Source organism: Atractosteus spatula, chromosome 2 (genome assembly GCF_055471065.1).
Source record: "Atractosteus spatula isolate fAtrSpa1 chromosome 2, fAtrSpa1.hap1, whole genome shotgun sequence".
NCBI lineage: Eukaryota > Metazoa > Chordata > Actinopteri > Semionotiformes > Lepisosteidae > Atractosteus > Atractosteus spatula.
In genome coordinates this window covers 17458959-17475158 of record NC_142707.1, presented here as the reverse complement: position 1 = coordinate 17475158, position 16200 = coordinate 17458959, and the positions used below count along the sequence as shown (strand labels likewise).

At 35.2% G+C, this 16200-nt stretch overlaps 1 protein-coding gene across 2 annotated transcripts in view; it reads right to left on the bottom strand.

The window, feature by feature from the left end:
* tmem63a (transmembrane protein 63A) overlaps positions 1–16200 on the bottom strand; it is a 38716-nt gene that overhangs the window by 9571 nt on the left and 12945 nt on the right. For both annotated transcript variants that reach the window (XM_088938124.1, XM_088938116.1), the window contains 11 exons: positions 15045–15153; positions 12286–12356; positions 8178–8258; positions 6938–7061; positions 6331–6464; positions 5226–5363; positions 4557–4710; positions 2626–2732; positions 1677–1763; positions 1076–1141; positions 821–983 (listed from right to left, as the gene is read on the bottom strand). In XM_088938124.1, the coding sequence (XP_088794250.1) occupies positions 821–983; positions 1076–1141; positions 1677–1763; positions 2626–2732; positions 4557–4710; positions 5226–5363; positions 6331–6464; positions 6938–7061; positions 8178–8258; positions 12286–12356; positions 15045–15153 (1234 nt within the window). The remainder of the gene's footprint in view (positions 1–820; positions 984–1075; positions 1142–1676; positions 1764–2625; positions 2733–4556; positions 4711–5225; positions 5364–6330; positions 6465–6937; positions 7062–8177; positions 8259–12285; positions 12357–15044; positions 15154–16200) is intronic.

Below are 16200 nucleotides of genomic sequence, written 5' to 3'. Positions count from 1 at the left end.
CTTAGGATTAGAAATTGACTTCCTTTCGGATAAACCATGGATCAGTACCTGCAGATAAAGAAGCACATTTTGGATTCAGTTTTAGTGGTCTATTTAATTATGAAAAGCTTTTTACTTTCTTTTTATTTTGGGGGAAAGGGGGTAATTTGTGTGTTTTTCAGTTTAGGTATTTTCTTGTGCAATTTAGATTTAGAATTTGCCATCCCCCCTAGCGTCAAGTTGAAACCTGGTATTTGTACAAGTAAATACGATGTTTCTTTGTCGTTTCAAAAGTGACTTTGATCATTCTGTCCATGTGGTTTGCATTTGGCTCCAACCTCCTCTGAAACCACACTGGAAATGAACTGCAGATCTGCATACATCATACCAAGAAAAAGATCAGACGCTCTAATCTTTAGCGTTCTCAGTTAGAAAGCAACCTAAATGGATGCATTTTCTCCCACATACACAAAATGTAATTCCATCCATCCATTTTCTAACCACTTCAACCAATACAAGGTCGTTGAAGAGCCAGAGCCTATCTTAGCAAGCAAGTGGCGCAGGCAGGATACACAGTGGATGAGACGGCAGTCCATTTTAAGGCCCACACCACAAAATGCAAGTGATTCCTGAAAAAAAACCCTGCAGGACACATGGAGAAACTCAAATCCATGTATTCTGCAGTACTCCTTCAGGAATCCTCTACGTATGCGATGATGAAAGAGAACCTGCCACATCCTCTCCCCTGTGGAACCGATAAGATATTTTTCAGATTTCTATTTTTTGGCCCAAAACTCCAAGTTGTTAGTAAGAACTGAGAGTCGGTCGGTTTGTTCCACACCTCTTTGACATACTTCCTCTCCGCAGCAGAGCGGGCCAGAGCCATACGGATTGTGTAGAGAAGCAGGCCGGGCAGGCGCAGCAACTCCATTCCACTGCCCACAAAGGCTGACGCAATGACGTAGTTGACAAAGAAAGCCCCCTGGTCAGGGAGGAAGACACACCTGTAAGAGCAGTTGCAGTTATTCCATTAATAATGTGAAAAGGGGGAGAGGAACAGGAAAGATGAGGATGAAAAAGTGAAAATGCAACTTACTCAAACCTCAGTTTGCCTTGCGACAGAAATTTGGTATCGAACAGCCATCGAAAGAAGACATCTAAACTGAAGGAAGACAAGAAAGAGAGGAAGGTTCTTTTTTAGAAGGTGTCTGTTAATGCATGGTAAAATTCATATAAAACATACTGAAGGTTTTAATATAAAAGTATTAAATAAATTAGCCCTGCTTGCTTTAGGTATAACAAAGCAAGTGAATATTATGGTCTACTACACAGGGTTTTGATTCTAACAACATAATGCTTTGTTATTCTTTGGGTGAATGAGAAAGAACAATAAATTACTATTTAAACATTTTGAATAACTTCTTATACAGTACATAGAAGCCAAACTAAATTAGCTATAATATGACAGAATTTAACATTATTTACCATTACCATGTTAAGTGAAATTGTACCAAAAAAAGTTTATATTTTCTTTTAGAGTGAGAAGTAGTAGCAAAAATGCAGAAGTCTTCTCAAAGGTTTTAAAAACGTTTAAAAATTATCAAGAGTTATCACATTAAATGTTGCATTGTTTGATGAAAAATATTTTTGTTTTAAGAAACACCAAACAAAATTCCAACAAAAACATGTTTAGTTACCTTGTAAGACCAAGGGAAGGTAGAATCAGAACCATAAAGATCAGAAAAATGTACAGCTTGTGCATCATGCATCTGTTTTCACTTGACCTAACCATAACAGAAAATTACAAAAATATGAAAATGATATGAATTAGTAAGACATGTGAATCTGACATAACTGTATCACAAGCCCAAAAAAAACTTTCAGCTAAATTATAGTACATCATACTTAAAAACTGATGAAATAATTGAAACCAATGATGGGCAATAATACCTACTCTACATTTAGCCATTCCAATATGGCAGCAGATAATTTATGTTTTTCTCCCTTTTCAAAATGGCATAATCAGGCACAGATTAAAATGGATATTAGAAAGGTCAAAGAAATATAAACAAGCATTGCTAAAGGGTGTAAACAGAGGTGCTCAGTATTACTATAGCAAAAGAACAGTATAAAATTAAAGTGTCTAAAAGATAAAACACAGAAAATGTTTAGATGGCAGCACTGTATTAAATGATTTTTTTCAGTCAGGTGTTTACAAAGGCAGGAACAAACAGTATGCTTCAGGCAGAGGAAGCATAAAGTTCCATATTAAAGAGTGTAAACACTGAAGAGGCAAAAGTGTTACAGGTACTAGAAGCACACAAAGAAAAAAAAACTCTCCAGGGACTGATGGTATTCTACTACATAAGAAAATAATAGAGGCCATTAACAAAACTCACCAGCAGTCTTTTGATACAGGGGTAACTCACACTAACTGGAAAAATCACTAATGTAGCGCCCATCCATTAAGTAACTATAAACCAATATGTCTCACTTCTATTAAATGCAATCCCAAAATCACATTGACCTCTCTTAATTGAAACAGCTTTAGGGATGAAAGGTGAACCTCTCCACTGGTTATCAAGTGCGCATGATGAATGAAAGACTGTGAGCTGTAGTTCAGCTGGTTTTTGGTGTTTCCATTACCTTGTCCAGTGGGCTTCAAACAATGTGGAATAATATACAACTGTGGGCAAAAGAGCTGAGAATGACCACAGGAGAATGGTGGGGAAGAACTGACTTATAACAGCACTCTGAAAAACAAACAGAATGCACCTTATATTTTTCTACCGTTATTTCCTGTAATTAAAGTTTTTCAGCATCGTCACAATTTTTTTTTAAACATGGTATTTTCCTGATAAAGTAATATATACAGTAGAATACCAACAAAATTATACATAAAGTATACATACTTTAAATTGTTTTTAAGATTGTTTTAAGAAGTAAGTGCTAAGTGGAATTAAAAAGCAGATGTTTTTTAAAGGAAGAAAGGTTTGGGTCTTCTCGTATCTATGGTTTGATTATTATTCTACTTTTACTTTTAATTAAATAAACATAGCAGTAATCAGAAATTTACAAAAAAGGATTTTCCCCATTCTTACCATTAAACACAGCAACAGCTTGATTGAAAGTTAGCAGTTTACATTCTGTATTAATCAATCAGATCTATCACATAACCCACAGCAACAGCAAACTAAAACCATTTAGTTTGTAATTTAAGTAAATTTTCCTAATTTTAGATCACCTACAGATGTGTCACAGTGGAAAAATGAAACATCTGGAATGAACCGTCTAAAACTTATGGCAATATAATTTAATAGACGACCATAATCTCATAAGCATGTGAATATACAGTTGTATTCAAATATTTGGGCACCCCTGACCAAATTACATGTTTTGTTGATTTTCTAAGTGAAAAGAAGTTAACACAACCTCTGCAGCGAACAAACTTAAACTTGACATATTTCTGCAAATTTAACTATGCACAGTTACTATTTATTTGCAGAATTTACCAGAAATTACAGAACATGTAATTTGGCCAAGGGTGTCCAAACTTTGCATACAACTGTAGCTTGAAAACTGTAAAATGAGATTAAATGAAAATGATCAAGGTTGAGACACATGAAACTACAGATTTACAGCCAGGGAGGAACTTTCTGGAAGAACTTGCTTCCTGAACATGAAAGCCTTAACTTATTCCTATGGAAATCCCATGGCAAGAAAAGCTCATTTTAAGTGAATAGAAAAAGTAAAATTATTTCCAAGTTATATGTGACTTCAAACTATGCTTAAGTTAATTATAAATTATTTTTCACTCATGTGAATGGCAATGCATTTTTGGTTACATATGTGTGTAAATTGGTAGAAACAAGAAAGATCACTTACAATTAACTACATTTAGTGTTCTTCATTTTCAATATTCATTTTACAGGGCAATACTTGCCCTATATTTGTATATTTGAGGATAGGATAGGATTTGAGGATTTCAAATTGGTATTAGGATTTTTAATTTTACATAGACTAAACACCTCAGACACGCACCGCCCAAATTTAAAATAACAGCCTTAAGTTTGCATCACAATCCTCTCCGGGACTGTAGGTGGAAGATCCTCCCCTTGCGGGGTTTTGCTCGTCCCTACGGGGAGGTGTGAAGTGTGTTTTTAAAGGGCCCTCACAGCTGTGGCTCGTCTTTAATCAGCCAGAGCAGCTGTGGTTGCTAAGGCAATGCGTTAACCTTCCAAGTCGTTATCCAAGGCTCCGCCTCCACACCGAACATGACCACCCGTATAATGATACATTAACGTTTAACTTCCTTAAACATTAGTTTTGAAAACAAAAGAAAAGCTATGGAGACATTCTAGTAGGTAGCTGCGTCACCATGCATAGGCTGCAAAGGAACAAGTAAAAGGTTTATTCCATGCTGAAAAGAGAAGAAAAGAAAAATTGTTTTGGCTGTGGACACCCGAAAAAGGCTCCACAGCTGAAACTTTGTGTTTCTTTTCTTCTCTCTTCAGCATGGAATATGCCTTTACTTGTTCCTTTGCAGCTATGGAGAATATTTGCTAAAAAAAACTTACATTCAAGTAGTAGATGGGCTTTGTGACATTGAATTTGTCCATGGTGCTGATGATAATTGAGGGAGTTGTGAGGAAGAACAGCAATAAAAAGAGGAAGAAGTTGACAAGGAGATATCTGGACCACCAGCGCACCCCTTGGACTGACAGATTTTCCCTGTCAAAACAAAAGGCTATTTAGCAAATTGAAATAAAAAGGAACTGCAGGTTCAGACATTTAGTTTGACAAGTGTCTGTGCTTGGCTGAGGAGCCTACGGTTCAAAGCTACATTTTGTGGGATTATGACTGAATGCAAGAATCCCCCTAAACACTTAAAAGTACAGTATCTGTTTCATGTTCCCTATCCACTGGAATTTGAAAAACAATGCAGTCTTCCCTCTTATAATTGTAGTGCAGCCCGTTATTTTCTCAGTAACTATACATCACGTTTAAATAATGTATCCTCTGTCGCATAAAAACTACAAAAATTAGAACATATTATTAATTTATATTTATAAAACTACCATAATATGTTGATTGCATGATGCAAACCCAAGTGTAAAAACAAAAAAAATCTGTGAAATCTGGCATATCCATAAAATCCAACAAAAGGTTCTTGTTTATACATACTACTACTGCTGACACGTTCAGGCTTCTTCACAGAGCTTATTACAAAAAAGCAGCTATCTTACCAGTAAATGTTCTTTGGATCCGGCGCATAGTTGACAGTCCAGCGCTGCACCTGAAGGAGCGGACTGCACGATGATGACTGAGGATCTGGCCGACATTTACACCCGCTGCACTTCATTGCATTGAAGTCTTTAAGGATACTGTGGGTAAATGCAAAATGATCACTCTATTCTCAGACCACTTCTAAATTAACACAATTAGCATTATAGTAAACAATATGAACCTTGTATGCAGTAGGTGACATTTTTATTTTGTTCAAGTAGGTAGCTGCATCAGCATGCAAAGGAACAAGTAAAAGTTTATTCCATGCTGAAAAGACAAGAGACGCAATGTTTTTTAGGATCTATTATTTTAATTAATTGGGGTGGTATGAAATTCAGCCCACTTTTGAGTGTCATCCTGCTGTTGCTTGGCAAATACATCACCTAATAGTGGATCAAAACCACTCCAAGAGTTATCCTCACTCCATTCATATTATATACGTTTAAAGCTGCAGTTTTAAGTGAAAGTAAAAGTCTCAAAACACAGTTAACAAACATTAAATACAGAGTCCTGACTGGAGTATTATACACACTATACAGTAATACACAAATCAAAACAAATGAGTGCTCATTGCATCAGGTTGTACAAATGTCTGTTTGTAGTCTCTTTTTCAACAACAAAGCAATTTAACTGTGCATGTATCTTACTTGACTTGGTATTTAGCAAAACACAGCCATGATCATACTAATAAAACTGGTTCCATTCTACCAAAGTTCCTGTTATACTAGTGCAGCACTGCATATTTTTTTCTGTTGTTTCAAAATTAACCCCATAACCATCTCATGGGGAGACACTTCAGAATAACGAGTACTTTTTTGGCACAGATGAATCCTCTTTTGAACAGATTTTCATACATTTACTGGGATTTTACTTCGGTTTTACTGCAGTTGTGCATTGGTTTCAATACGCTTTCACTGTGCACCACAAAAAACTTAAATTACAATTTGTAGGAAACTGCTAAAATCGTACAGTAAAACAAAAATCTGATTTTTTACCAAATTTAAATTGACCATATTAAACTTTCATAACGGTACAGAAAAACAGCATTTTCCAGAGCACACTCACAGGGTTGCCATTGCTTCATTCTTAAAGGTCACAAATGCCATCCCCAGAGGTTTGGAGTGCACAATTTCCTGCTGCTTTGAATACTCTTCCTTCAGCCTGTTTTCAGCACTGCTATAATAATCAATGGCATCCACCTAACGGGAAAACGAAAAACAAACATCAATTTTATTGTGCATTTGGTCATTCTAGTGACTGTTATCTCTCAGTAAGACAGAAATGAGTAACTATCCTCAGCCATTTTGGTATTAACTTATTAACTTAAACTTTAAGAACTCCTGGAATAAACTGTTTTGAAGTTGAATAAAAGTTCAATTTAAGTTTGGTTTTCTCCAAGACAAAATAACCTCATTTGAAAAAATATATCTGGGAAAATGAGCTATGTAGGTTGAAGGAGGTACATGGTATTATAGCATAATGGGTTGGAGAAAAAAAAAGGAAAGAGATATAATAATAAATAATTTCACAAGTGAAACATTTACCTTTCATATTTGACATGGGTGGTCATATACAGTAACTGTTACTAGGAAATAAAAGTAGCAAAATACATGGCATTTTTCCATGTCACGGTCCTGCTGGGTTTTCACTCTGTGAAACTCGAGTGACTTACCTCCTCACAACAACTGGTGTGGCAGCAGCAGAGGTGCCCACAGGGTCGTGGGTTAATCAAGGCATGCTCACCGTGGCGCTCCAGAAGTTTTCTATAATACATCAGGTTCTTCTCAGCACGTTTCCTTCAAGCAGAAAAGAAAATAATCAGCTACTTTGTGTCAATGTAAAAGCAATCTTTTCCTAGGAAGCTGAAATTGGCAAAAACTGATTGGTATCAAATGGTATCATTGACGGTGGCGTAGTGGCGAGCATTGCTGCCTTACAACACCAGCAGCCTGGGTTCAATTTCTGACCTGGGGTGTTGTCTGCGTGGAGTTTGTATGTACCCCCCGGATTTGCGTGGGTTTCCTCCAGGTGCTCCAATTTCCTCCCACAGTCCAAAAACAATATACTAGTAGGTTAATTGACTTCTGGGAAAATTGGTGTGTGCATATAATTTATTTGGGCCTGTGTGTTTGCCCTGGAACAGACTGTCAGTTCTAGGATGTACCATGCCTTGCACATGATACTTGCCAGAATAGGCTCCAGCTCCCCTGTGACCCTGAATTGGAAGAAGCAGTTAGAAAATGGATGTATGGATTGATGGTAGGTAACATATGTTGTTAAAATATAGGCAACTAAGTTGCAAGAATAGGTTAATGCTCTATTTTTAGCAATGCAGTTTTTCTACATGCCAGTGTGTGATACTTTTTAATCACCTGATCTCACTAAGATAGATTCAAATGGATGCATGAGGAACCTCTTTGTGTGATTTTGACCAATATCTAAATCCTAAAGTTAATTACAATGAGATAGCTTATAATTTATTCTTTAAATAAATTAATTAATGCTTTTAGAGTGGAAAAGTCATTTACAGGTACGTGTCCAAACAAAATATCAGTATCAACCTGTTACCACAGATGAGTAAAATATGAGAACATGTACTTCTCACTCATGCATATCAAAAGTTCAAAATGTTTGGCACCTATATTCTCAAGTTAGTTATTTGCATTATTTTGTATCATTATTATTTTAGCACCGCATAATTAGGGACAAAAAGTACTGCATTTCAGAAATTTAAAAACAACAACTTGCATAATGTAGGCTTATGAGTTGAAAACGGAAGAGGAACATGGAAAATGCTCTTCTACACAAAGGAGGATTTAGTGTCAACAATCAAATCCTTAAGAGCAAATGTAACTTGAATTGCACAACTTAAAATATCATTCATACAATCTTTACCATATCGGCAACCTCACCTTTCTTTGTCCAAGAAGATTAGTTTTGCAACATCATAGCACAAACTGATTTCTGAGACACGACACCCTGGGTATGCGTCACTATGGCAACATCATAGAAAAGGACAAGTTAGTAGATGTGAGAAATTCAGTCACTAAAAATACACACTATTTGTAGTAAAAACAGCTAAAACATCTATTGCTTAATCCTAGAAAAAAAACTAACCTCCAACTAAATAAAGAATTCACAGTTTGGGATTTTAACCAAAGAACATGTTAAGAAAAAAAAAAGATAAAGAAGGCTTTCAGTACATTAAATTTGTCATTAGTAACTGACCAAAGTCATTTAAAAAAAAACAAGAGGTTATCAACTTATATAATATGGATGGGTAGCATGTTCCAGTCTGCTATGACCCTTGGTATAAAAAAAGTCTCATTTTCAGTCTTAAATGCACTACTCTGTAGTTTCCACTTTCACTGTGCTTTAACTGATTATGAGAAGCTCAAATTTAAGGATTCTGAATACTTGAAACAGGCATCCTTGTAGTCTTCTCTATTGAAGACATTCCTTTAATTCTGGGAATCTTGTTGCCCTTCTTTGAACTGATTCCACAACATCTATATCTTTAATCTAACACGTTGTCCAACTGTGAACAACATTCTAAATGAGGCCTTCTAATACATTAGTATTATATAATCATAACAACAACGTCTCTTGACTTAAATTCTATACTGGTTTAATTATATAGAGGTTTATTGCATTTTCCTTTCTTATTGCTTTCCCACGTTGCCTAGCAAATAAAAATGGTGCACCAATATAAACACCTTTTTCTTTTTCTTTTTCACAGGCAGCTTCTTTAAATGTAGCATTTCCTATCTTATATTTTCTGATTATATCTGCAACTTGCATATAACACTCTGAACTTGTCTTTACTACATGTCATTGACTGTGTTTACTTTGGCTTCAATTGTGCAAGTCTTTTAGTCTTTTTAATTCCGTATCACAGATTCTACAGTCTTTGTTAAAACTCCTATTCTTGTGCAAACCTCCCTAGTTTACTAATTATACAAGAATCTACAGTGCTGCTTGAAAGTATGTGAACCCTTCATCTTTCATGTCTTAGACAAATAATCTTAAAAAATCTTTTATCTGAACGCCAATATTTAATAAAGATAACCTGAATAACAGATATATATTCAAAAATATATATTGGTTTATTATTTAATGCATAAAACATGTTCATTTAACAGATTCTCAATAATCACTGTGAGCTAAAGTAAATGAACCTAATGAGCAAACATTTCATATAGTTACTAATCAGTCTCTCACACCTGCTTTGAGGAATTTTTGTATATTCTTCCCTCAACTAGTCCAGATTGTTGGCAATCTTGCATGAATAGCTCACTTCAGGTCTTGACACAACATTTCCATGAAGGTGAGATTTGGCCTTTGACTCAGCTATTCTAAAACACAAAACTTCTACCTCTTAATCCATGCTTTGGTAGATCTGCTGGAATGTTTAGGTTCATTGTCAGGAGATTGTCAATTTCAGCCCAACTTCAATTTACAGAGGGCCTGATGTTTTCATCCAAAATATTTTCCTTCAAAGATGGTGAGTCATCCAGGTCCATGAGCAGAAAAGCAGCCCCAAACCATGACCAACACCAACCTTAACTAGGGATAAGGTTATTTTTGGTGGTAGTCAGTGTTAGGCTTTTCGCCAAATGTGGTGTTTTTCGTTGTTGCCAAAAAAATCAATTTTAAACAGCCATCCAGATAGTCTTTTCCAAGCTTATAACAAGCAGCAATGTTTTTTAGAGCAAAGGTTTTCTTCTGGCTGCCCTACCTTGAACATCATTGCTATTCAACTTGTGTCATTTTGTTGAGGTATGGACATCCGCTGCAGCAAGAGAGGCCTGGAGATACGTGGCAGTGGTCCTGGGATTCTTTTGGACATCCTTTATGACAACATACATCCTGTATGTCACTCTGTAGGATCATTTTAAAGGATGTCCACATCTAGGTAGATCACCATGATCTTAACTTTTCTCCATTCGTAGACTATTTGACTTACAGTAGACTGTTGAATTTCAAATCATTTTGCTATCAACCCCCCGATGAGTTCTTATGAGTTCTTCCGGAGGTCATCTGAGGTCTCTTTAGATTGTGAAATGGTGTATTACACTAACCTGTATGAGTAAGACCAAACTGACTAGGTTTCCTACCTTTATATATTTGGTACCCAATTATTTTAGTACCTAGTTGTACTTAATGTACATTATTATTTATATAATACTTATACTCACACTACTACTACTTATTCCTTACATTTTTATAGCACTTTTCTGGACACTCCACTCAAAGAGCTTTACAAGTAATGAGGACTTCCCTCCACCACAAATCAGCTATCACTGTGGAGGAGAACAGAGTTCATACAGTAGTTCAATTCATACAGTAGATGGCGGTTATTAGGAGGCCATGATTGTAAAGGCAAGTGGGAAATTTGGCCAGGATGCCAAGGTAACACCTCTACTCTTTTCGAGAAATGCCCTAGGATTTTTAATGACCACAGAGAATCAGGACCTCGTTTTTTGTCTCATCCGAAGGGCAGCGCCTTTTTACAGTATAGTGCCCCTGTCACTATACTTGGACATTAGACTGCAGAGTGAGCACCCCCTACTGGCCCCACTAGCACCTGCTCAGCTTCAGTGGATTGCCAGTTGTGAGTTGCAGGGTGATATGGCTGCTGGCTTATCACTTATCTTAGTCTACATACCTCGTAGACTAAGATAATGAACCTTGTGGTTTACTTACTTTTGCACATGTAGTAATTTTTATTTACCCAATTATTTTTCTATTGCATGCATCAATTCCTCTAAACAATTTTTGGATTTTTTTTAGAAATGTAAGGACTAGATGTCATTAAACAAGGATTAATAGTGAAAATGTAACATTTAAAGAACTACAACAGGAGTTTAAAAACTTTCAAGCAGCACTATAGTTTACTAACTTTACAACAAACTAGGTATTGGATATAAAGGAAGAATGTTCTCAGTTTTTTTATTCATCAACCAGCTCTCAATCAAAAAAGTATGCTTTACCTTGAAAGCTTACAGAGATTTCATGACAGCACAATGTAGCAAATTTTATACACAGGAACAAACTATTTAACTGAGATGTATTTAAAATGTGATTTTATCAAATTAATTTAGAGATTATTTTGAAAAAAATAATATACTTAAGCCCTCGCGGAATTTAAGTTCTTTGACAGATTACTGCATTAAAGTAATATCTCCCAAGTGTTTCTAATTGTTAAATGTTTATTTAGGTTGCATCATGAAACTAATGGATTGGGATTCTGCAAGAACACTACAACTTGCAATTTATGATATCTTCCCTAAACCTTAAGATCATTGTGAATTTCTTTCTTATTGAACACCTAAAGTAAAATATTTTTACTTTAATACAATTTCCATTTCATATTCTGGTCTTTGGTCTATCTTCTGGTTACCATAATTTCACTTTATCCTTTATTGCCTGTCTGCTAGTGAAAAAAACCAGCATTAGAATGTTGTTTTCATTCTTTCTCATGGTTATTCTAACATTCTCTTCAACTAATAATAAATAATAAACATTATTTCATATAATTAGAAAGTATTTAAAACTGGTAGTAGCAGTTATAGATATCCCAGTAACATGTTTCAGATGCTGGTATTAATTTTCAATTAATTTTATTCTTTTCTTTAATTTAAAGTTGTTTTTAATTCATTTTATAAAGTGCTTGCATTCGTATATAATGGATTGTTTAAAAACCATGCTTTCTTGAGCTTGATTTGCCTGTACTAAGAAACAGTTCTGTACTTCCAGCAGATTAGTCTTAAAATGTCTCTCTACTGATTCCACATACATCGGTTCTGTTCTGCTTCTCTTAAAAAGTGTTTAATTGCTTCATTGTCTGTTCTCAAAAAATTATAAACCTTTATTGTGGACTTCATCTGTACAGTTTCAAAATATACAGCATGATCCCAGACCCCTAATGGTTCTGGGATCCCAATGGCTACCTCTGTTTTCATTACTCTTTATCATTACAGATTCTCTATCTGAATAAGAAAGCAATCAAGCACTTACTTGAAATGTGTTCTAAGAGCATCTTCACTTGCATCTCTTGACATGGAACATATAAACAACGTAGGTTTCACCTAGTGAAGAAGACATAAAAAATGAAGAAAAGTTGCAAACATTCATTCACAAATGAATAAATATTCTATTACAATATTAGTAACAGCTGTAAGGCAGATCATTTTGAATGGCTATATCCCATCTTGTCCTGCTTTTGTCCTGTATTTTTATACTACTCACATCTTTTAATCCTTTAATACAAATTATGTTTGGATGACTGATTTGTGAGATATTTCCAGACTGGTTTAAGTATAATGAGACATACGCTATCCATCTTTTAATTTTCTGAACTGCATTATCCAGTTCAGGGGTGTGGGGAAATCCAAAAGCCTAGCCCTGCACACAACAGGCGCAAGGCAGGATACACCCTGGATGGGATTCCAGTCCCTCGCAGGGCACACAAAGACAGAAACGCACACACACCAGGGCCAGGTTTTTCCAGAAGCCAATTAACCCACTGGTATGTGTTTGGAATGTGGGAAGAAACCCATGCAAACACAAGGAGAGCATATAAACACCACAGAGATCCCCTTTTCCAAGTAGCTTCATAAATTATTAAATTAGCTTCATAAATGATCAGTAATCACTTCTCTGCTTTAAGGGAACTAAAACAGTAAAAAGTAAGAGGTTGCTCTACAAGCCCAATACAATACATATGTAGGGTTCATGCAATATTACTGAATTAAATGATTATAACAATACACAGTATTTTTGATGTGGAAGAATAAGCATTGTTATGCCATTGCAAATTAAATACAATTAGGTTACAAGTGAATAACATTTTATATATAAAAGTTTGTCTACTAAATTATTATAAAATATACAGTATAGTACAGTATACTGTACATATATGATATAATTTAAGTACTTCTTAGACATGCCCAAGTTTAACAAACCCTCTGGTTACTCACAGCACTTACATTTGAGCTCATGAGACACTCTAGTCTGGTCAATGTGCAAAACAATCAGAAGCAACACTGTTCCTTCTTAGAACTCTGGACTGCTTGAAGCTGTCCCATACCAGTTTTTAATTCATTTTAACTATAAATTTGGTTACGTTTGTCTCTATAAGTTCTAGTGAAGCTTTTTTACAGGCCACAACAGAAGAATTATGTTTTTAAAGTAGTTCTTTTGTAATTTCCTGCACTTGTTTTTACAAGGATTTTAATCATGGGAGATTTTAACAAAAAATGTCTCATCTTAATTTTGCTGATAAAGAACAGTATTATGTGCTTTCCAGAACGGTTTTGACTTCACTTAGCGTGAGAATATTCCCACTCAAAATCAAAGAATGAATTAGTCCTAGTTATCACCTGTGGTAAGCCAGTTCGACCTTCTCTTAAAAGTCAATTAACTTACTACGTGTTTTTATCTAAAACTCAGAAGATCACAATTCATACTTCATTTCATGTTTACACTTTCAAGAACAATTGATGTATTTTCAAAATTAATCCATCTAACTTTTCAGAGTCTTTCTTCCGCTCCTCTCTGAAAAACACTTAACTTAAACCCATCATGTGTTCCCTGGATCTCACTCCCTCTGTTTTGCTGTTTGCAATGAAGTTTGAAATTCTCTGTTTTCTATCACACTGGCACACAGATCATTGATCATTGATCAATGAATCATAAGATCTGGAGTGGATCCCATAGGCCTGAAATGTGCAGTTATTATCCCCCTAGTAGAAACTCTATCTGCATAGCAATTATTGAGTGATAAGATAATTAACTTGTTATTGTTGGGTATGATTAATCATAATTATAACTGGTTATATTTCTATGCTGCTGATATCCAAATTTTGGTTCGCAAGAAACCTGATGTTAATCAAGCACTGTCTCATATGCAACAGTGATGTATGCAACTGTGTTTTATACATCTGAACTCTGACAAGATCAAAGCTATGCTTATTGGCTCCGCTTATCAACTCCACAACTCTGCTATCAACTGTCAAATTTAGTTTGACTATTGATGGTGTTGGAATCTCTCCTAGTATTAGACAGTCAAATGAGGAATCATGGGGTTCATATCTGACTCAAACCTTTACTTTCTTCACTTTAAACAAAAAGGATATATAAACAAGAAAGTTTCTAAATCATAACTGAATAACAATATGAAGTATATTCACTTTCAATACATTTAATTTGCAAAAAAGGTAGTCATGATCAATGTACTCTGTCCTACCACTAATTGTATTACCCTCCTCTAGAGGCAGGTCTCCAATGGAATATCACTAATGAAAACAAAAAATTTAGTTGCATGACGTGTAATGGCATTACAATGGAGAATACTGAAATACTCATCCTCTGTTACGTAATGTATTGTAGAGGCTTGGAGAAAACACCCATGAAAACCTCAGAATTTCTTCAGTTCTTGCTCAATATATCTGTATACAGTAAACACTGAAAAGGCCCTAAGCTAAGCAGTCCTTCAAGAGCCTAGATTATATGAGATCTTAAACCAACGCCTAACCCAAAATACTATTTTGTGTTTGACAGAGGATTATTGCTTCTACACAGCAGTCAATATTGGGTAATACATAATTGTCATTACATGAAAACATACTGAGTAAATCAAAGGTGTAACTCACATTCAATTGTACAATAGGTTATTTTTCTTTTTTGTTTGCGATTCCCATAAATCAGGTCGTAATGATAACACACCACATGCATCCCTAGGATTTACACAATCCAGCCCATTTATGAATACTCACAGTATCCTTGTCCAAATATTTCATCTGAGATGTGTGATGTCTCATTACAATTACTGTAAGCACAAGGTATAGCACGGCAAACACAGTGTGAAGCCACAGAAGACGGCTCCTGAAAAAAAAAGCAACTTCAAAATGTGTCTTCCTTAGTAGATAGCAGTCACATTTAATGAAAACAGAAAGATAAGTAATGGACACAGATACAGCATTTACTCCACAATTGTAGTGTCAGTTCAAAGTCTTAATTTTGAAATATACATCCATTACTGTGAGGCTGATAAAATGAGGTTGATAGAATTCCTGCCCTAAAAATAAAATGGCTTAAAATTAGATGACAGGACTGTGAGAATTCTGACAGCTAGCTGAAAGATCATTACCTGCTATTTTAAGCTCAGAAGCACCCGTCACAAATTTCTGTGACATCTACCATTTTTTGAAAGTTTGTTTTGAATCAAACGGTATTCATTCACACATACCAAGAAAACTGGAAACTAACATACTACAGCAATGAACAGCTAGATATACAGGGGAACTCTGTTATTAGTTTCATTTATTAGGGAGCCATTTCAGTATTTGTCTATCTTGTTTTTTCTTACTTATTGATAGAGTTCCATTTCTTTCCACTTTTGTTTTGCAGCTTACTACATGTGGCATAGTAAGAATCACCACATGAACAGCATTACTTATTGTTTTGTATTGACCACTACTATGTTATTCTTAGTCAAATTTAGTACATTATTTTAAAAATAATTTTTCTTCTTCAAAATGTTGTATTGTTATTAAGTCAAAGCAGCTAGAAAAAAGCATCATTAAGTTACAGCCTCGGCTTAGTTTCACGTGTTTTGTGCTTTGTTAAGTGTGCATATCATCTAAAATCTTTTTCTTGATATCATAAAATATTTCTGTGATATCTACACTTCATGAGTGGCAAACGTGCTTTAAATGAAAAGAGTGATAAGTTGAGGGGAAAGCAAAAATAATGGTGGACGTGCTGTGTACATTTCATAAAGTCCATTACAAAACCATCCTTTCCATTTGTTGTTTTGCCATTCGTCAAGGTTCTTGGGAACATAACCAAGAAGAATAGCATTTTTTATAGAAGAATAATTCAATAGAAAATAGAAGAATTGTACTTAGAAACTTGCCCGGTATTTTGTAC